A 21,497-nucleotide genomic window follows, 5' to 3' on the forward strand; every position below is an offset into this window, starting at 1 on the left:
CGTATTTCTAGTGGCTTTCATGGTTTAGGAGTAATTCATATCTTTATGACAGGCATAGGGAATAGAGGTGGGGGGAAAAAATATATATATATATACTGTATATATATAGATCTTGACAATCCCATTTAACTGCAATCAAAATTATTGGAATGAGGTGAACAGACTGAATGTAATCTTATTAGATAAAACAGATGATGTATATATTCTTATGGCAGATGGTAACAAAGTTTTCCGTTGGGGACCATAATTCATAGTTAATAATAATCAGGTTGCGGTCAGTGTGTTAAAGAGGCACTATGCAACTGCTTTTTGGTATTTTTCTTCAATTACAGATATTGGGATGTATCATAGATTACATTTCTTGCAATACATAGATTATCGCCGATAATGTAATTGTGTAATGTGATATTATCGCTATCAAGGGCCAGAAATCGTTAGTTATACCACAAGTTACTTGTATCGTCCCACCCCTAATAGGAAACAAAGTGGAAAACCAAAATGAAGTGTGAGATCATAGTGTAGACAGAGTCGACCACAGGCCAGTACGAATGTAACCCCTCACACGAGTGTGCAGAGGGCCAGTCTGAGGAGTACATTTGTGACCATGTCAGGAGCAGGTGTTAGGCCTTTAATTTATTACCGTCATGAACACAACTCTCAAGTCCTCCTTTAATTAGATGTTTTACTGTGGCAGCTGGCCTGCACTATGACACTTGTTGCATTCTGAGCATTGAGGATTAAAAACAAATGTCGACTCTGTCTGGATATGACAAATGAAAACATCTGCTAGATGACCATACAAATTCTCAGAAAGAAATATATTTCTCTGTTGGTGGTGTACTTTTTTTTTGTTTGTTAAAACAAGTGGTCTACATGTTAAAATAATAGCTTTCTGGTATCCCGTTCCCACTTTATCCAATCAGAGGGGGGGGGGGGAGAGAGAGAGAGAACTCAACACTGCAAAAATGGTATGACAAAAATAAGAGATACATTTTTTTTAAAGCAAATGTGTCCTTGAAACAAGAAATAACAAGGAACAACCAAAATAATCTACCAATTTGGTTGTTAGCAAATTAAACTAACAACTAAACTAATTTGGGTTAGCAAGATTTCTTGAAATACATACAAATATCTAGGGTTCTCTCTCCTGATTGGATAAAATGGGAAGGGATACCAGAACATTTATTTTGTGTTTACTTGCAGAATGGAGGGACTGGGAGACCCATGTTACTGACTGAACACTCTATATCAGTGATGGCTGTTGGAATGTAGAGCTATTTTAACACTTATTTTAACGAAAGAATACCACTTACAGCACCTTTACTATAACAGGACAAGACACCAGCGAAGATCAAACAATACGTCATTAATATCACACAGCTTCCCTGAGACTAAAGGCGAACCAGAGGCATCTGTGGTGAAAGGAGTTGCTGCGTTTCTGAGGTTCTTTTTCAAGAAGCCTCTTCAATCCGTTGTGTGTGATTATAATCATCACTGATTCCTGTGTCTACACCACCGGCTTTAGTTCTATGGCAGCATGAAGATCATGAGTCACTGCTCAGGAAGTGAATTTCATAGGGTTCCCACAAACATTGCAAAATGAAATCCAAGGACTTTCAAGTACTTTTCTAAGCACAATTTTTTTTATTTTAAAATGACATTTAAAAGGATACAATTCACTTTTAAATGCCGTTTTCTTTATAGAAAAAATATCGGATCCAATATTTATGGCGTAAACATAAATACAAATACAATCCGACAATTAGTTACACTTTAGATAAAAAAATGTATTTCTTGATTCAGAAATATTTTATCATGGATGAACAAAACTTTCACTGCGAATGGTTGATTTGAATTCCAAGGACTTTTTAAGCACCGTGTTAACACTTTGGCTGCCATGGGTTAAATTCATTATCAACCGTAGGTTGCCGGCTCTATTTGTCTATAGAGAAAGTCCCCTTCTTTGCAGGGCTATAACTTTTTAAATTATATTGCTACATTGCCATTATTAGGGCCCATTCAAAGTCCTATATGTATTGTTCATTGTGTAGCAACGTTAAACTTTTTCATTCACATATTCATAGTAAAGTATGGTCTAATGTATAAGTATGTTTTCATCTCTTTCTGCAGCTTTCTCCAGAACGTGATCTATAGCCCCAAATACATTATATTGATGATGCAATACAGTTTTATGGCAATCAGCGCGATATAAAAAATTCCAACTAGACGTACTTCTAGAAGTTACTACACGTCATCTGATGTTGACCGGATGGGCTAGGGGGCGTTTATAATTCCGTGGGCAGCGTTATACCAATCATCTAATGTGGGTCAAATGTTGATAATAGCAGTTAGTATCGAAGACGGTAATTTTACACGCTAAAACTCACCCCAGTCTCCGCGCGCCGTTGGGCGATCATCGTAGAGTAGAAATTTTACCATTATGGGATGTCGATTTACCCGGTCCATCTCCAGCTTGTATAATGGTATATACGTCCAAATCATGTTGTTTATCGAGTTATTGGCAATCGATCGCTATGTAGTGTGTCGAGATCGAGTCCCGGGACCTATATCGAGTGCCCGGAAGTAATACGGCCGACCAGCACAACCTCTACGGCACTTCCTGTTAAGCGATTGCGCCGATCGGCCACCAGATGGCGCTCCTGAACCGCCAGAGAGCTCAGTGGGTCCTCCTGGTGGATCTCAGGCCAGCGGAGGGGAAATATGAATCCGGTCCCAGATTTTTGAAATATTGATATCAAAGACGCTGTAAAGCGTCTTCGGCAACTTGAGCATGGCCGGGAATGACGTGTTTAGGCGTTTTCCGGCAGCCAAAGTGTTAACAAAATGGGCAGTTTAAGGAATTCCAGGCCTCGACTTTTTTTTGTCAAAAATCAAGCACTTTAAGCACTTCAAGGACCTTGTGCAAACCCTGATTTCAGTCGACACCTACTTACCCTATTCTGGAAAAAGGATGCGTGAAAGTGCGCCGTCGTTGCCGATATTGATATCAAACTAATTTCTTCTGAACTAGGATTATGTAAATAAACTTTCTCCATTTTGGGCATTCCGACGGGCCTATAGTAGAAGAAAAGAAAGGGGTTATGGTAAATATGAACAGAACGACCCAAGTCACAAAATACAATGCACACTTTTCCATGAGTCAATAGATGACAAACATGACACAGGTGTCAATATTTAACTCAATTCATAAATAGGCTATTCAGTTGTTCATTAACTTTCAGAGGAGCTTAAATTGAAGAAAAAAATTTACTATTTCTTAAAACCCAATAGCAAATGGGTTAGAATAATAACAAAAAGGACACATGTTCTTTAATGTATTGGTACATTTGATTAACACTTTCAGCGCCAGCCATTTTATCCATCCTTGTATTCAATGGGCCACGCTTTAAAAGATAGGGATTTTCAATGTTTGCAGGGCTATATCTATATTATAGCTATGGAGACAATACTATGGCTCGTTTGACAGTCACTATCTATTGTCCAACATGTAAAAACTAGTAAATTTCCTCATGTATACATTCGCGTGTTATCCCGTGGTGAATATTGTATAGTTTCAGAGTGATCCTGGCTAATTCCTGGAAGCTGCGTTATGGAGCGCTATGTGAATTTTGCTAAAGGCGTTCGCGTTGCTCGACTGGACACGTTACTATTTCCAAATCAAATGTATATAATAGGTATTATGTTTCATCATGAATGCATCAAAAGGGGGGGGGGTCGTTTTTTGATGCTCTGATCGTCAGCAACGCCATTTTTATTTTTATAATTTTTTTAATTTTTTAATACTACATACGTTGATCGTTGCGATCGATGTGAAAACATTGTTGGGTCAAAGTAGGATTGATGTCATATAGTCCTTACCTTTACTAGGAGGTATCCCATAAGAATTGTCTGATCGCGATTTCCAGTATTGATGTCCATCGGGTCCCTGACATGAACTGGCACAAAATATGCATGAAGTGTGCTGAGCGCGTTTCAAAGTGCTCGGATGAAGCGATTAACTTGGCTTGGTCTAAATTATATAATGTAACACACAGTGTGAAATAAGGTTTCAAAGGGTGGGCGATACTGCCACCTAGCAGGATTCGGCCAGTATTACACTCTCGGCGTCTCAGAATGAGTCCCAATGATACACAGAGGTCCGTGAGACTGCATAGAATAAAAAAAATTGAATAAAAGAAAAAACAATGAAAACCCAAGTATATTCAGGTTTTCGGGGGTCCTGGCGCTCAACGGTTGGCAAGATAACCCGACTATACTCGTGGTTGGCGCAGAAAGTGTTAAGGAGGGTCAAGAGATCTGACTTGGTCGACTCGCCTGGTTCAGTAAGTTCCTTGTTATTAACCTGTTAGGATATTAGGTTTCAAAATCAGGCCATGGTATGTGCAGCCAACCACCAAGTCAGGTGGTTAGTGGTGGGCTATGAACCCCCCCCCCACACACACACATACACACACTGCGCACGCTCACACGCTCTCTTGTTTCCTAATCAAGAGCCATCTTTACAAAGGCAAATAGGGCAGCTCCCATGCAAATGAGACACATGATGTAAACCTGCATTTGCCAAGAATAAGCTCAGTCTATCTGTGTTATCCACACACAGCATCTGATGTTTAGCTTAGGCTGATTGAATCTTGAACAGAGGGCCACTACTGTGATCCAGACTGTTGTCTGCTCGGTTTGGTAGAGAGACTGCGGGGAGGATTTCTCCAGGTTACACAGAGCTTCCTTCCAAACAACACAGCTGATAAGTGATGAGGGAGCTATTTATTGAGAAGTGGGACAGGGGAACACAGACAGAGACAGCTGGCTTTGGGAGGGTGGGGCACCAGCCAGTACCCCTCTGCGGCGACACCAAATCACACATGCTCTTTTACTGCTTGGCATGCTGCTCCACAGGCAGGGCAGCGGTGGCCTAAAGGTTAGGCCGGGTTGATCCCCAGACCACCAGGAAAATCCAGACGGACAGATGGACCACTTAAAAGCCCTCGAGCAAGGCACTAAATCCCCAACTGTGCTCTGTGGCCAATAGTAGGAAGACTGTGGGTTACTGGGGGAGTTAAGTGTGTAACAGAACTGTGTGATTGTGAAGCACAGCACTGCTGGAAAAGTGTCCAGCAAATCTACCCTTGGTAAATAAAAAAAGGTAAAGAAAACACAAGATAAAGATTGAAGCAGGGTCACGGTACACGGCTGCTGCTTGCATTGTGAATGTGGAATGTGATTTAATGACTCTGCTCATGAACTTGGGTGGAGCCTGTGAAGTCCATACCATATTATATTGTTCAAATACTTGACGGCCCATCTTAAAAGGTAGAATCTGTAATAATGTCAAAAGGCAAAACTAGGCAAAACAGACCCCATTTTTACTAATATATATATATTATATTATAAACTGTAATATAATATATATATCACTATATAGTAACTTATTATAGTGTACATTTCTCCAGATCTCTCTTGGTAGAGACTGAAGTGTGGCCAGTAATAGCAACCCATCCTCTGTCCCTACTCAACTCCAACCTACACATCAGATCAGAACAATAAATGTCAACGAAGTGCAATACCAAGCGGGGTTCTGTTGCCTAGAGGTCACTGTTCGACGGCATTACAGATTCTACCTTTAAAAAAAATATATATATATGATCAATGCATTCAGAGGGTGAGTTTCTAAGAGGAATCTTCTAGAAAAAAACTAAAAGAAAAGGCATTGTAAAAAAAACTGTGAAACAGAGTTGACTGTAAATTGATTATGAAAGGCACGCATGCAGAGTAAGTAAGTAAGTAAGTAAGTAAGTAAGTATTTATAAAGCACCTTTCATACATGTCATGTAGCTCAAAGTGCTGTACACAAACATAGTACAAAGAAAAGAGGCCTACTCACTGTTCGTGGAAGTCCAACATGAGCGGCTCGAAGCGTATAGGTCGGCAATTGCCACGGTGCGGGGACGCACTACAGGACAGAGGAAGACACTGTGACAGGAGAAACACCAGCACTCTAGGAAGAATGGTGTCCATCCTCCTGTGCAGCTCAAACTAATGACAACCTAGACACGCAAACAAGACATGAGCGTCGACAACACAAGCCTTTTTTTCTTAAAGAAGCGCACAAATGCTCTGGGAACACTAATCCCATCCGTGGAAGACAACTTCCACATGGAAAACCTCTGCACAAATCCATAGACGAGAGAGAGAGAGGAGAGAGAGAGAGAGAGAGAGAGAGAGACGGGGAAGAAGAAAACAAAAGATGCCAATCTTCTTAGTCGCACTCGGACTGGAAAGAAGAACCCTGACAGTGTAGTGTTCCTCTCTCACACGTAGGCAGGGCAAAGACAAAAGTTTCACAGGTGCGAGCTCAGGGCACAGAGTTGGAGCTCACCAAACCCGTTTGACAGCAGGTGTTAACAAGAGAGACTAGCCCCTCCCTAAATAGGGGTGAATCATGTTTGGGCTAAAAGTAATGGATAAGTGCCTCCGCTATTGGAGTTTACACACTCATGATGATAGTATCATGCATCTAAATTATATAGCAATGATATTATATAAACATGTCGGACTCAATTGACAGGTTTGGTACTAAACAGACAAACTACTTGAGCAAGGTCCACAAAATGAGATCTAGTGGGGCGGAAAATACATCTAAGACAAAGAGTTCCCATAGGCTGCCACGCTCAAGAACAATTTATTTCTATATTTCATCCAGCCATTACTGTCACTCTGCCCGTTCTGATGTTATTCAAACTATCACCAAAAACATAACTCAAGTGTAATTACTCCCGATATTAGCCTGTAATCTCACAATTCTACCAAGGATTAATTCCGTCCCCATTCACCACCAGGTCTGGGTGCACAGGAGGAGAGAATGGGACAACAATGGTAGGGCTCCACTGAGATTTCAACTAGCTGTAGACAGGGGTGGGTTTCCATGCCCTCAGGTTGATACTAATCCACCCAGAGATATCGCCATGGCTTTATAGCCGTGGGGTTGTGTCACAATGGTGTCTGTGACCTCGTTAGGGGGAGGGGTTACGCCTGCAGCCATGGCATTTTCCTATTTTTTTTTCGGGATAGAAATAGCTTGTTAATGTTAAACTATTCTTACCCGGGGCTGCTTTGTGACGTAGCGTCTGTCCTCTGTGTTGTCGAAACTAAAGAAAATCGTAACATACTAAGCGAGCCCGCTACTGATTCCTGTGTTATTAGGGTTCCGGGGTAGAGTCTGACAGGGGGGGTTGAGTGTGGCCTTTGCGGAGCACCTTTAGAACCAGCGTGTTGAGTGTCAGTGGGCAACAGGAACAGCAGGAGGGGTCAGGGGGACTCTGCCTGCGCTTTAAGTGTCTCCCGTCGAGAGTGACCTTCAGCCAGAACAATCACAGTTTGACATGACAGGAGAAACTTGTGTGTCACAAGAATGTGTTCGGGGACCAGGGGATGCGCCCTTTAAATGACTAGAAAGTGCTAAAACTCTAAACTGTGATGTCGGCAGGTATCAAGTCTGAAGCTGCTCCATAGACAATGACACAGAGCGCCCATGGGAATGTACAGATACAGTTTCTGTTTTAGAACTGATAAAACTGCTAGGGAATATGTTTTTATTATGTGGGTCGACAAAATCTCCCATTCATTGTCAATGGAGCAGCATAATCACAGGTTTGATTCTTACTTCTTTGGTTTGGCTTTGGGAGAGAGTTCATGTTAACTTCACAAATATATATTAAACATTCCATGGCCGTGGAAAATAACATATTGGAATTATTGATTTAACCGTAATTTGATTTCATTCTTGATTTCACCGTAATTTGATTTCATTCTCGATTTAACCGTGATTTGGTTTCATTCTTGATTTAACCATTTAACCGCCAATGAATGAGCTATCCACGCTAACTGTAATCGGGCCCTTATTCGCCATGCTTCACGCAATGTGAAATAGCTCATCATCCTAATAAGAAGGGAAGTTGTGCGTTTAGAGAAGCTGTGAAGCAACACAGCGGAACAGAACGATGGCCTCCACCCTTGGCGGGGGGTTGTGGGAGTGGACATGAATGTGTGAAACAGATACAAAAAATACAGATAGGCAAGGCTTACAGTATCAAATAAATCTACAGAGTGAGTACACATGTTACATCCAATAACAAGGCAATGCGAGCCTTTATGTTAGAACGATATTATTGATTGAATGTTTATAAAAATGAGACCAAGAACATGGGTGTAAATTTGAATTTGGCAGTAAGTATTCATCTTCTTTCTGCTAAATCTAGATAAAGTAATGACTTCTTTAAACACCTCTAACGTAGATATATCAAGCAACATAGAACTTCACACACACACACAGCCAATCACAGAAAGACACTTGGGCTAAGTCATTACTGACAGAGCAAAGAGGAAGTCTATCCCCCTGACCTGGTGACGTTTTATTGGTTAAGAAAATTTTATAGGAAGCATCAGAAAGGAAGCTGAAAAACCTGCTTGTAGAATTCAAGACTGCAATTGAAACCCCTCCCTCCAGAACTAGGCCATATACAGCAGGCTGTCTACTCGTGTATACAGTAGGAAAGGGATGCTTTGTCATTGATTTAACTGAAGTAGGGATAGTATAACTTGTAACACACACTATCAATCAAGACTCCCTTGAGCATCGTGTATGACTCATCCGGCTCTTGAGAAGGACATGTCTAAACCAGGGCGCTCATCAACACTTAAGGCCTCAGGAACTTTCCTGGTTCACATGTTTTCCTTTGAGAAATCACAAAACACCAACATAATTTCAGGAGGAGGAGTGTGCAGGAGCATTTGTAACATTTGTTATATCTGTAATTTGTTAGGAACAGCTATCGGTTACATTCGTTATATCTGTAACTTTAGTTAGGAAGAGCTATCTGTAACATTGATTATATCTGTAATTTGTTAGGAACAGCCACCTGTAACATTTGTTATATATGTAATTTGTTAGGAAGAGCCATCTGTAACATTTGTTATATCTGTAATTTGATAGGAAGAGCCATCTGTTACATTTGTTATATCTGTAACATCAGTTAGGAAGAGCCATCTGTAACATTTGTTATATCTGAAACATTTGTTAGGAAGAGCTATCTGTAACATTTGTTGTTAGAAAGAGCTATCTGTAACATTTGTTAGAAGGAGCTATCTGAAGACGTACAGTATCTAAGAATCGTCCTCGTATCTATGCAGTCACTGGTACATGTGACTCTACATGTGAGACTCTTGTCAGAGCCTGTGTTTTAAGACTTGAGTTAATGTGCCTCACTAATATCCAATATCCAGGTGTGTGACTCTGCCAGAGCCTGTGTTTTGAGGATTGAGTTAATAAGTGTTCAAGCTATGCAAGCTTCTCTTAGAATAAACCCACATAACCAAACAGGCATCACAGGCCCATATAATCTGAATAACACACTGATATTTTCATTTATTTAATATATTGTTGAAACAATATACATAGAAAATATACATAAGAAAATAGACTTACCTTTTTTGATTATATAAACTATAACCAATTTCAGAGTCTGTCTGCAAAAAGAAGGATAGGTGACATGAGGCATTATATACCAAACAACAGTTTGAAGGTGACAATATGTTCTTACTTTAAAAAGGATGAACAATTGAAAATAGTGAATAAAATGGTAAAATGGTGAATTTTGCTTTAAAATGTTTATTTAATTTTGTATTGTTTTCAATTATAAGTTATCTCCCCATGACTAGGCATGTGTAGTTATTCCCATTCTTAATGATAACAGGGATTGCTTTGGAAGGTCATGGAAAAGGAAGAAAGAATAGTCTTAGCATTTCTTACCTGTAAGAGGCTTCCTTCGCCAAAATGTAGCACCTCTAAAATTGTGTCCGATTGAATGAATGCTGTGAAAACAAGCATAGAAATACAGAATTGGTTTGGTTTAGTATGAGATGGTAAATTTGGACCACAAAGTAATTTAATAAAATGTTATGCAATTCATTCATCATTATAATCATGATGATTGTTATTGTTAGTCTTGTTACTACCCGTATAGAACAAGGAGACATATATATGATGCCACTAGTTCATGGAATTAACTCCCAACAGTCCTTAAAGCTTGAGATTCTCCCCTCTGTTGCAGAGTTTAAAACATTGATCTCCAACCTCAAGTTGTATGTTTTAATTGATTTGTTATCATCACATTTAGCCTCGCCTGTTGTCTTTTGTTATGCTTTTCTCTTTTTTTGGCACTTATTTCTGACGTGACTGTAAATGAGGGAAACCTGAAATGAAATATCCTATACTCACTAGCATTTCCCATGCTTGGTTCTATCTTTTTGTTTGTACTTATAATTTTGCAATTGCAAGTACAACTAACCACTAGCTGGGACAATCCTTTATCATAACCACAGGGATTTAACTGTGGTTGAGTTATTATGGTGACATGGGAGAAAGAAGCCAGCAGGTGGATGTTTGAGAGAGAGAGAGAACAGCTCCATGGGTCAAGCCAGTTTGTCTACTGTATGCGTGTAATTATAAAACATAGCCTAACAAAGCATAGCCTATAAACATGTACACAATGGAACGAAAGCCTGAGCTACTCATTCTGTCCAGATATTTTAAGGTTTACCGTACTTTTCGGACTATAAGCCGCGGCTTTTTTTCCCATTTTTCGACCCTGCGGCTTATATAACGGTGCGGCTTATATGTGGACAAAACCCGAAAATCGAAATATTGCTTTTTTTACTGCATTGAAATGTTATTTATCTGTTCCCTTACTTGCTAAACTTAATACAACTTGTAAATGAGTTAATGTTATTTGTCCGACAGTATTGTGTCCCAATGGGAGTCATTCTCTGTAGAGGTGGGAACTTAAAGCTCAATATAAGAACGGCCATGCACCACCACTCACAGAATCGAGAAAGAGCAATCAATCTGTCAAACCTTTCCGTGTCCGGGCCGGGTGAGGTTTCCCGTGTTGAGTCAAATTAAGCCGCAGGCTCCACTCCTTACATATGGTAATTAAACATTAAAACACATGCGGCTTATAGTCCAGTGCGGCTTATATATGTACACATCATTCAATTTAGCTGCTGCGGCTTATAGTCAGGTGCGGCTTATAGTGCGAAAAGTACGTAGTTGCTGTCCCTTTTATCTGTGCTTAATTGTCTTCATCTTTTCTCACCAGGATAACTCCATGTACTCATTTTGCATAGAGTTCATAAGGTTTCTCTCTACTGGCTGCAGGCAAGTACTGTACAATAACAGCTATCTAGCCAAACCAACTTGCGCAGCTTGATGGTGATACGGTTTTGAACAGTTTGTACTAGAGAGCAAAGACTGAATTGTACTAGCTGTGGTTTGTTAAAGTGCACAGGAGCACAATGTTTTGACTTGTACTAGCTGTGGTTTGTTAAAGTGCACAGGAGCACAATGTTCTGGATCCAGATAAGCTGAAACATGGTGTCCTGGCATGCAGCTAAGATAGTAACTGAAGCAATGGTGCAACATTTCAGCTATTCTGTAAGCAAACACAAACCACGACATTGTTGTAACAGTGCGGCGTGGCAATGAACAGGTTAAAATACACATCTCCCTTAGTCCCTTTATGCATTATCTAACAAAAGGCAGAGAAAAGACAGCTAAAGACAAAAATAGGGTAACAAAAGAGATACAATTGTAAAGTTTTGAAAATGTTAATTGTGTGTGTGAGTGGGTACTACGTGGGTACATCAGGGTGCGTGCAGGTGCTTGTGGGTGCTTGCGGGTGCTTGTGGGTGCGTGTGGGTGCTTGTGGGTGCAGGTGCGTGCAGGTGCTTGTGGGTGATTGTGGGTGCTTGTGGGTGCGTGCGGTGCTTGTGGGTGTGTGCAGGTGCTTGTGGGTGCTTGTGGGTGGGTGCAGGTGCTTGTGGGTGCTTGCAGGTGCTTGTGGGTGCGTGCAGGTGCTTGTGGGTGTGTGCAGGTGCTTGTGGGTGCGTGCAGGTGCTTGTGGGTGTGTGCAGGTGCTTGTGGGTGCGTGCGGGTGCGTGTGGGTGCTTGTGGGTGCTTGTGGGTGCTTGTCATAGTGGCGCTGCGCCCCTATACCATTGTCCCTGAGTAGTAATAATGCATTTCCGAGGGGATTTTTACAAAAACTACTGAATATTGAGAGGGTTGAATAATGCTGTTGTATTTTGTTTGTTTGTTTTAAGATTACTTTAAAGTAGGCTAGGCTATATATTTATTTATTTATCTTATTGGCGACCAGTGCTGGCAGCACTAAGCATTCGTTGACCGGAGGATTTGAAAGGAGACTTTGGAGAGAAAAGGGTAATTTTATCCTGTATTTCAGCAGTGGCTTGTGATTTCACTCCACCAGCCTTTGTCGAGACTCTTTGAGCTTTCTGTTGATCTCTTTGAAAACACAATGCAAACTTGCAATAATTAGTTAGGACGTGTTCTGACTTAACCCTCAGAATCTACAGCGGTTCGTTATATAATGCATACAAAGCTCATCAATAGAGCTAATCTCCCATATGTTTCTTCACACACTACTGTAGCAAAATCCTCGAGATTTATTTTTAGTAATAATGGGAGATTATTGCATAACTCTCAGGCAGCTATAGGAAGAATCCATCTCTCTCTCTCCGTCTCTCACATATCGACAGAGTCGGCTACTCTCATATTGACCGGACCTAGCTAACCAACCACCATAGCTTACCAGGTAATATGGTGATCAACATACACTTAACAGTGTAAAGTTATCTATGGTTGATCAAACTATTTAATTAGACCAATTCCCTTCAAGAGCAGATCTTAGCCTCCATCTCTGAGCTAGCTACATCATGTTAGGGTCTTGGCTCACCTATGCTACGCAGCCTACTTAGGTGTGAGGAGGAGCACGTTCAGTCCTTCATGCAGCAGCCATCAGGCTCCACAACCGTGGGCATGGACTGCTGCCAGCAGCTGGAGAACTAACGGCTGCAGAACTCGAGAACCATTAGGAATGTTTGACCATATAACTAAACTGATACTGCACCTTGTGTATAGTTTACCTTTACTCTTACTCATGGTATATTATTCAGATTAAAATTCTTTATTGCCTATATTTATTGTAACGTAAAAAAGGATAGGGCATACAGACCCTCATCTGCACCTTTGTTTACACAGCACTGTTACACTCCCCTCTTCCCCAATGCTGCCATGACGCCTGAATTTCCCCAGGGGGATCAATAAAGGAATATCTTATCTCATCTTATTGTCTAGTAAAACGTTTGCCGCTTTAAAGCTGTTCTTACGGTAATACTATGACACATGGTTCAACCTCTGACCTGATGCATTTCATCCTAAATTCATCTCATGCATACCATACCGTGCAGCACGTTCAGGTCAAAAGGGCAACCTACTTATTGTAAGTGAGTGGACTTGTCATGGTCAGCTGAGGTGAGAGGGGAGGGGAGGTGGACATGTCTTCTCCTTACAGACAACACTTGTACCAGATAGCATAGACTCAACCCTGTTTCATTTACTCAAACAAAACGGGGAAAAAACTATTCTTGTCGAAATTGGATTAGCAGCCTCTCCAATTTGGACAAGCAACAACGCATCTTCTTTAGTATTTTAGGCTAGTCATCAAAACCAATGGTTTTATGTTGGCTATATCAATACTGTCCTTCCTTGAGAGGGTTTCTATGTTTCCCCTTCTCAAATAGGGCACATTTTCTACTGGAATGTAGTCCCTCCGCTCCAGTGGGATATTCTTCCGACACACGTTTTAGAAGTGTATAATTCTCAGGTGAAAAGAATAGAGAATCAATACACCAATGCCAATAAGGCAGAGCTGAATGGTGTCTTTGTGACGTGGGGGGGGGGGGGGGGGGGGGGGGGGGGGGGGGGGGGGGGGGGGGGGGGCAGAGGAGCTAGTAGGCCCGAGGGGTAATGGGTCAAGGCAAGAGAAAGAGCATGCCATTTTGAATTGCTTTATAAAAAGGAACAGTGATCACTAGCACACTCTGCTATATTGTGAATACATGTATTGACTGCAAATTCTATACAATCTTAATGGTGGTCAAGCATAACAGCCTATGCTATTAGTAACCATAACAACAAATTGTAGCTAAATGCAACTGTGCTTGAAGACCTATACTAAAATAGAGCTGGTCCTAACAGAGGAGCTTATCGTGAGAGTCAAACAGGGGTGTAAAAAGTACCCAGAAATGATACGTAAGTGAAAGTATGGGTTGGGTACCGTCTCAAAATCGTACTCAAGTAAAAGTCAGAGTATGGCAAAAAATACACTTGAGTAAAAGTAAAAAAGTTTCTACTTTGAAATGTACTTAAGTACTAAAAGGGAAAAGGAAAAACATATTGCAAGGAATAGACCACAGGGGTCTCAAACTCATTCCATCGTGGGCCAAGTTTTCATTTTAACTACACATTGCACCAGGTGAGTTAGTTGAAGAGGTGTGCCAATTAGTGAAATCATCAGCTGGTGTTTAGGCAAGGCTGGAATGATACCAAGCATACGCTCACACAAGGACCAATCAGCATGGATATGGGCAGGTTGATTTTCCATTGATGGGGATTTGATTGGCTGTTTTTAAATAATGTGCGGCCGCAAGATTAATAAGTTAATAACGTTAATGTTAGTTCGGCCAGAGAAACAAATATACTAATTAAAATTGTTGGACCTGCGAGATTTGTACTTTGTAGGTCTGTATTTTAAATGTAAGGAGTAAAAAGTATGTTTTTTTCCTCTAAAATGTAATTGAGTAAAAGTACAAGTATACAAACCTAATAATACTCGAGTAAAGTACAAATCCCCAAAAACAGTACTTAAGTATTGTAACAAAGTACAATTACTCAAGTACTCTACACCCCTGGAGTCAAAGAAACACTGATAAGTCCAAAGAGAATGTCTTTACAAAAGATAATATCTCCTTGCAGAGTCCTTGACTACATTACTAATGATAAAGGCTAATAATTTATATTTGAAACAGATAAAGGCTAATAATTTATATTTGAAACAGAGAGTGCCTAGCACGCAGAGAGAGAGGGCTCACAGGCTCGATGCACGTGCCAAGCACTGCAGACACCACAGAGGTAGTAAAAAATATAACCAAGCGCTGCAGATACCACAGAGGTAATGACTTGGCTTGGGAACAATGAGGGGGGATTTCCTGTGAAATCACACAAACGAGGATCTGATTTTTATCAACAAAACAAAAATGAATCTCTTTCAGTGGAGGCTGGAAGGCCAAATTAACTGTACCACACTTGGAAAATCATCATGCATCTACTGTATATGCGCAAAATTGCTTAGCTAGCTCATTGTCCTTGTAACAAAGATATTTGTAAAGAAGAGGCTTGGTGTTTTTCATTTAAATTTACAGAATATGAAGGCTAATTTCTAAAAAAAAAAAAACACGCACAGAACAAACACACACACAGAACAAACACACGCACAGAACAAACACACGCACGCACAGGCGCAAGAGTATGAATTTGGCATAAAACCGGATAATGTGATTATAATGTGATGGGAAGGCTAAGCTAGAATAGGGTCTCAATTCGTCAATACGTCAACACGTCAACATGTGTGCGACAATAATGTGGAATACCCTACCCACAGCCGTAAAGGAATGTGATGTGAATCCCTACCCTCCTTCCGATTTCTATTTTTTATGATGTCCTCTCTTTCTTACATAGTATCATATATTTGTATGTCTCTAATGTCTTGATGAATTGAAAATGGAGGACACTTATGTAAACAAGACGAAAGTCTTTTTCTGGTCTTCATCCTCTTAGCAGTTGTTTGTATTGAGCTGTACTGTATTGTACCCATTCTGCAAAAAGTTTTCAATCAATGTGCATACCATGCCATCTGTACGGTCTTTACAGTGCGGGTGGCGTGCACAGTCTCTGCGAATGTCAGGTAATTTCATAGTTATTGTGGTCAGAGAGGCTCAAACAACCGAGCGCACATTCTCTAACCATACTGTAGCAACAGCAAGCATTGCAGTTTGTGTGGGTCCCGTCCACATCGTTACAAAATCTTGGAGGTGTGCGGCTCCATGCTCTGACCCTGCATGGCATAGTCACAAAAGACACAATTGTGCAAAAATATGAAACAGATTTTAGGTGCCGATGCCAATAAAAGATTGCCGTTTGTTAGTATTTTTTCTCTTTAAGCTAGCGATCACTGTGTGTTACTTTCTCCTTTCTGTCAACCTTTGGGAACTTTTGTCAATAAGACTGTGTGGTTTATATTAGGGCTCAACTGATATGGTTTTTAACGCTGTGTGGTTTATACTAGGGCTTGACTGATATGGTTTTTAACGCTGTGTGGTTTATATTATGGCTCGACTGATATGGTTGTCAGAGCCGATACAATAACCAATCATAATCAAGGAGGCCGATTGCCAATATTAAGTTGCTGTAAAAGAAAAACATTTGTGCCAAAGTTTTGACATTTGCTGCCTTTAAATGAACATATGTTTAACAGAATACTTTGTAAAACATTGAATATTTTAACAATAAAAGTGCATGAAGTTAGCTGGAGGCACTGACCTTGGACTGAATTAAAGAATAATAACAATGTTCATTAATGTAATAATTTTCTCTCTTATCTTATTTTTGTTGTTGTTTTTGACTTTTTCCTTTCACTTTCCTTAGTTTATCAGACTAAATATTTTTCTGTTTTCTTTCACAGGCATTATGATTCCAGTGTATCAATAAGTTAACTATAGCTACTGACAGAATGACAACGTTATCTTGAAGATCAGATCTTCGTGATTACTGTTAAATGTTCCCTGCATAATCTTTCGGCCTATATTGGTCCTGGCTTTGAACAGGAACATGCAACAGACCACACAATGCAATGGCAACTATACGAATTGCTACGAAATACGTTATGAGAAATTAACGGAAGAAATTACAAGGCGGGAGAGGATTAAAAGAGGAGCGAAACACTGAAATTAGGGAAATTGTGTGTTTTGCCTCTCTACATTTTAAAGCCATCGCAGCAGTGGGAATGGTGTTTGAATTGACGACCTGTTCATGTTGGACTAAAAGGTGGTCTGGCATCATAAGATAGTTTAGTTAGTGCTGTGCAAACATTAAAAGGTGCTGTAAATGTATTTTTTTTATACATTTTTTTAAGTGTTACGTATCTACATTCCAACAGCCATCACTGATATGTGTCAGTCAGTAACATGGGTCTCCCAGACCCTCCACTTTGCAGTAAACAGAAAATACATTTCCTGGTATCCCTTCCCACTTTATCCAATCAGAAGAGAGAACCCTAGATATTTTACTTATTTCAATAAATCTTGCCAAGACAAATTTGCTTACTGCACGGGTAGATAATTTTACTTGTTTCAAGGACACAATTGCTTAAAACTAGTTTTTATTTCTTATTTTTGTCAGACCGTTTTTGCAGTGTGGAGTTCTCTCTCCTGATTGGATAAAGTGGGAACAGGATACCAGAATATTTATTTTGTTTGCTGCAGAGCGGAGACCCATGTTACTGACCAGATACTGTATATCAGTAATGGTAATTAGCAGCCTCCAGGCCCCACAACAGGGGGCAGCGACAGCGACTGCTACCAGACATTGACCTGGGACTTATAGGAACCCAAGGGGGACAAAGTAGACTACCCTGGTACTTTGATTAATGTATACTCAGTAGATAGTAAATTATTATAACACTACCTCTTGCATACTGCACCTCATGTGACACTGTGAATAATGTGAATATTCCTCAGCTAGTCAGATAGTAAATTATATTGACCATATTGATCAAATTGTTTACACTGCCTGTGTTGTCTTTTACTACCTGTATACTGTTGTTTTACTACCTGTACCCCTCCCCCCCTCCCCCCCATGCTGCTATGATGCCTGAATTTCCCCAAGGGGATCAATAAAGGAATATCTTATCTTATCTTAATTATTTGAACATGTAGACCACTTATTTTAACAAAAGAAAAATACCACTTACAGCACCTTTAAGTCGTCAGTCCATTATTGTGTGTTGGTATGTTGTGAAGTATAGGCCATGTTACTGATATAATATATATATTTAGATATAAAAGACAGCTGTAATCTCATGATGTGTGTGTGCGTGTGCGTGTGTGTGTGTGTGTGTGTGTGCGTGCGTGCGTGCGAGCGAGCGAGCGAGCGAGGGGGAGAGATGAGGGGGACAACTAACGCAACTTTCCACAGAGTGAGTGTTGCAACTTTGGCATGCTCTTCTTACCAGCTGCCGAGTGAGTTTTGCAACTTTGGCATGCTCTTCTGTCTTTGGAAAAAAATATATCTTTGCGATGTTGTGCCAATCGAGTGAAGGTAAATTAATGCATGCCAACAGCATAGCATAGCCAACGTTATTTCCACAAATCCTTCTGAATTAACTTAAGACAGCTGTCAATAAAGCTGTATGGTTTGAATGCCACTGCTGGCAGAATCTAGAGCCAGTCTGCCAGTGCCTAGCATGTGCCAGTGTCAGGGGCCACTGCCAGGTACCAATGCTAGTGGCCACTGATAACACGTGATGCCAGTATCAGATGCAAGTGTCGGAGGGCAGTGTCTACATCCCATAGCCCAGAAGGGGCATTTTCATGGGAAACGTCACTTTTAGACCTAGCTGCAAAGCTGTAATTCACAATTGCTACCTAAAAAGTTGCTTATAAAACTATTTCTTACCATAACCACTCCCACCACCTAAAAATGTACGACTATTGGATGCAGACACTATGACAGCATGGACGCCAGTCTTAGGTGCCAATACCATTTACATATGTCAATCTTAGGTGCCAAAAGCATTTGCATATGTCATTTAGGCGCCAATACTATTTGCATATGTCAGTGTTTGGGTGTCAATGCCACGAAACTGAGCTACACAGTATTATAGAAATAGCTATTTCAGGGTGGGTTTTCCCTTTAAAAAAGGGGAATAGGGTGTATGAGGCTAATCCATGGCCTGACTGGACCGAAATCATTCATATCATAATATGGTTATATTATAAGCCACGTTTACAAACAAACGTCCATGTTTTAGCCAATTCCAAAATGTCCCAGGTAATGGGACTAATGGGACACTCGTAATGAAGCAACATAGCCAGTCTTGAGATATGAGGAATTATGTCAAATAGCACCTGTCAGTCTCACCTGTGCTGTTCTTTCCAATGCACCATAAACACATAGCCAACAATACTGATTGATTGATTGATTGATTGATTGATTGAAAACTTTATTAACAGATTGCAGAATGGGTACAATACAGTACAGCTCAATACACACAATTGTTAAGGGGATGCAGACCAGAGAAAGACTTTCGTCTTGTTTACATCAGGGTCCCCCATTTTCAATTAATCAGGATTCAATTCACTGCCACTGGCTGTTTCTCGGTAGCTCTGATAGCTAGATGCCTCTCAGTGGCTGCTGCCACCTAACCATTCTTTGGAAATGTGAGACTTTATATGTCATGCAATATTTTAGCTAACTTAGCTAACGCTAGCCAATGTTAGCTAAATTATCGATGTAGAGTTGTGATAACAGTTCAGAAATCAATCTGTTTGTTTTAAGACCATTCACACAACATTATTCATTTGATTGCATTATTTACAGAAGCCAGTCCATACCAGCAGCACACACAGTAACTAAGCAGGGTTAGCAGGGTATTAGCTAGCTGTTAGCTGGAGAGGTTAGCTCGATAGCCTGTGTTCAAGTTAGCTCGTCGTAACGTACAGGATAACTTACTCTTATATATAAAGGTAGCTAGCTAACGTTAATATGCGTTAGACATAACCAGCTACACACCTTGTTTGTTCGCATCTGACGCGTGAATGAAAGCAATAAATAATATCTTCAGGATTCCAATATATGACGTTCTTGTTCTTCTTGTTGATGACCGGTGACAACTCTGAGCTCTTCCCTGACTCGCCATGCCGCAGATGAGTCTATTACAATAATAATAATAATTGGGCGACTCCGATCAGAACCTCTCCTTCCTCTGTCAATCATAGCATAGAAACTCTAACTTCAATAATGCACATAGGACGTTGGCCTGTCTTCTTCTTTCTCCTCTGTTTTTTTCTTTCTCGTATTTTTTTTTAGCATCACAAACAAATACAGGCTATGAGGTATGAAACGCCACCTACTGTACCGGAGTGAAGCGCGCTGGTGTGTGGCCGCATTGTAAGCGATTTTCCTGTTCCCTGTTCCCTGTTCTTACAAGGGCAATGTACAGTTTCTAGTCAAATGTATACTCTCTTTTTTAGACTATTTTTGTATCACAAACAGTACTGTATTTGTAAATCTGGTATGTCATAATCTGTTAATAAAGTTTTCAATCAATCAATGTGGCATAATTGCAAAACGTGTTTAGTCCCTTGTTTGAGCCGAATCTGGGTTTAACATGATTTGTGGAGCTCCCTCTGGTGTTGTGATCGGTATTCACTGACCTTTGGGAAGTATTTTGACCTGTACATGGGTACCTTGGTCGTGTAGTGTATCTTGTAGACCAGGCCCATTGCAAGTTGCTGTACTCTGTCGTCTACTCTAAGCCATCCTAGGTTGTCAAAGTGGGCAGGGGTGAGCCATCACTCTAAGCCATCACCCCAGTCATCACTCACATAATAAACCTCTCTATAAAACAGGGACACGTCCCCAAGGACTTCAAAATTGCGAGAGTGACCCCTCTGCACAAAAAGGGCAGCAAATTAGACCCAGGCAACTACCGCCCTGTTTCTATTCTTACCTCCATCTCGAAAGTCATGGAGAAAATAGTCTTTGAACAGGTCGAAAAGTACCTGGCGGAAAACAAATCGAATCTACGAATTCCAATCTGGCTTCAGAACGTCCCACTCCACTGACACATGCCTCCTCTATTTGAACTACCGCATCAAACAAGAGGTGGATGCGGGCAAATACTGCGGCATGGTCATGCTGGACCTACAAAAGGCATTCGACACTGTCAATCACTCCATTCTGATTGACAAGCTAAAAACAATTGGTTTTGATAGCTTATCAGTGAGCTGGATGCAATCCTACCTGGAGGGGAGAGAACAGCAGTGGGTGACAATATTGTCACAAGGAAAGATGAAATTACCTACCTGGGTTCCATCCTAGAGGCAAATCTTTCCTGTGACAAAATGGCATCCAATGTAATAAAAAAAGTCAACCAACGAACTAGATTCTTGTACCGGATCTCCTCTCTGGTAAACAAGAATACCCTGAAGACTTTGGCAGGAGCACTCATTCAAGGGTACTACGACTATGCGTGCACCTCATGGTACCAAAGCACCTCCAGGCTGCGTTTGACTGCACAGACTGGAGCGTGTTCCGCGACACAGATAACATTAATGTCTACACGGAGACAGTGCTGGACTATGTTTGTACTTTGGTGGAAGAAACAATCCCCACTACCAAAATGAGAGTTTACCCAAATCAAAAACCCTGGGTAGACAAATCCGTCCGTGAAGCTCTGAGAGAGCGCACCAAAGCATACAATGACGGCCTAGTGGCAGGCAAC

The 21,497-nt window shown here is 40.7% G+C and overlaps 1 protein-coding gene across 3 annotated transcripts in view; it reads right to left on the bottom strand.

Annotated features, from left to right (window-relative positions):
- tmem131 (transmembrane protein 131) overlaps positions 1 to 20,050 on the bottom strand; it is an 86,528-nt gene extending 66,478 nt beyond the window's left edge. For all 3 annotated transcript variants that reach the window (XM_084309238.1, XM_084309237.1, XM_084309236.1), the window contains exons 1-5: positions 19,784 to 20,050; positions 9,827 to 9,888; positions 9,503 to 9,543; positions 5,903 to 5,971; positions 2,955 to 3,075 (exon numbers count right to left, since the gene is read on the bottom strand). In XM_084309238.1, coding sequence (XP_084165364.1) covers positions 2,955 to 3,075; positions 5,903 to 5,971; positions 9,503 to 9,543; positions 9,827 to 9,888; positions 19,784 to 19,910 — 420 coding nt within the window. In that variant the 5' untranslated portion in view covers positions 19,911 to 20,050. The remainder of the gene's footprint in view (positions 1 to 2,954; positions 3,076 to 5,902; positions 5,972 to 9,502; positions 9,544 to 9,826; positions 9,889 to 19,783) is intronic.
- Between the last annotated feature and the right edge of the window lie 1,447 nt (positions 20,051 to 21,497).

The sequence above is a fragment of the Notolepis coatsorum genome (assembly GCF_963971535.1).
Source record: "Notolepis coatsorum genome assembly, chromosome: 2".
NCBI lineage: Eukaryota > Metazoa > Chordata > Actinopteri > Aulopiformes > Paralepididae > Notolepis > Notolepis coatsorum.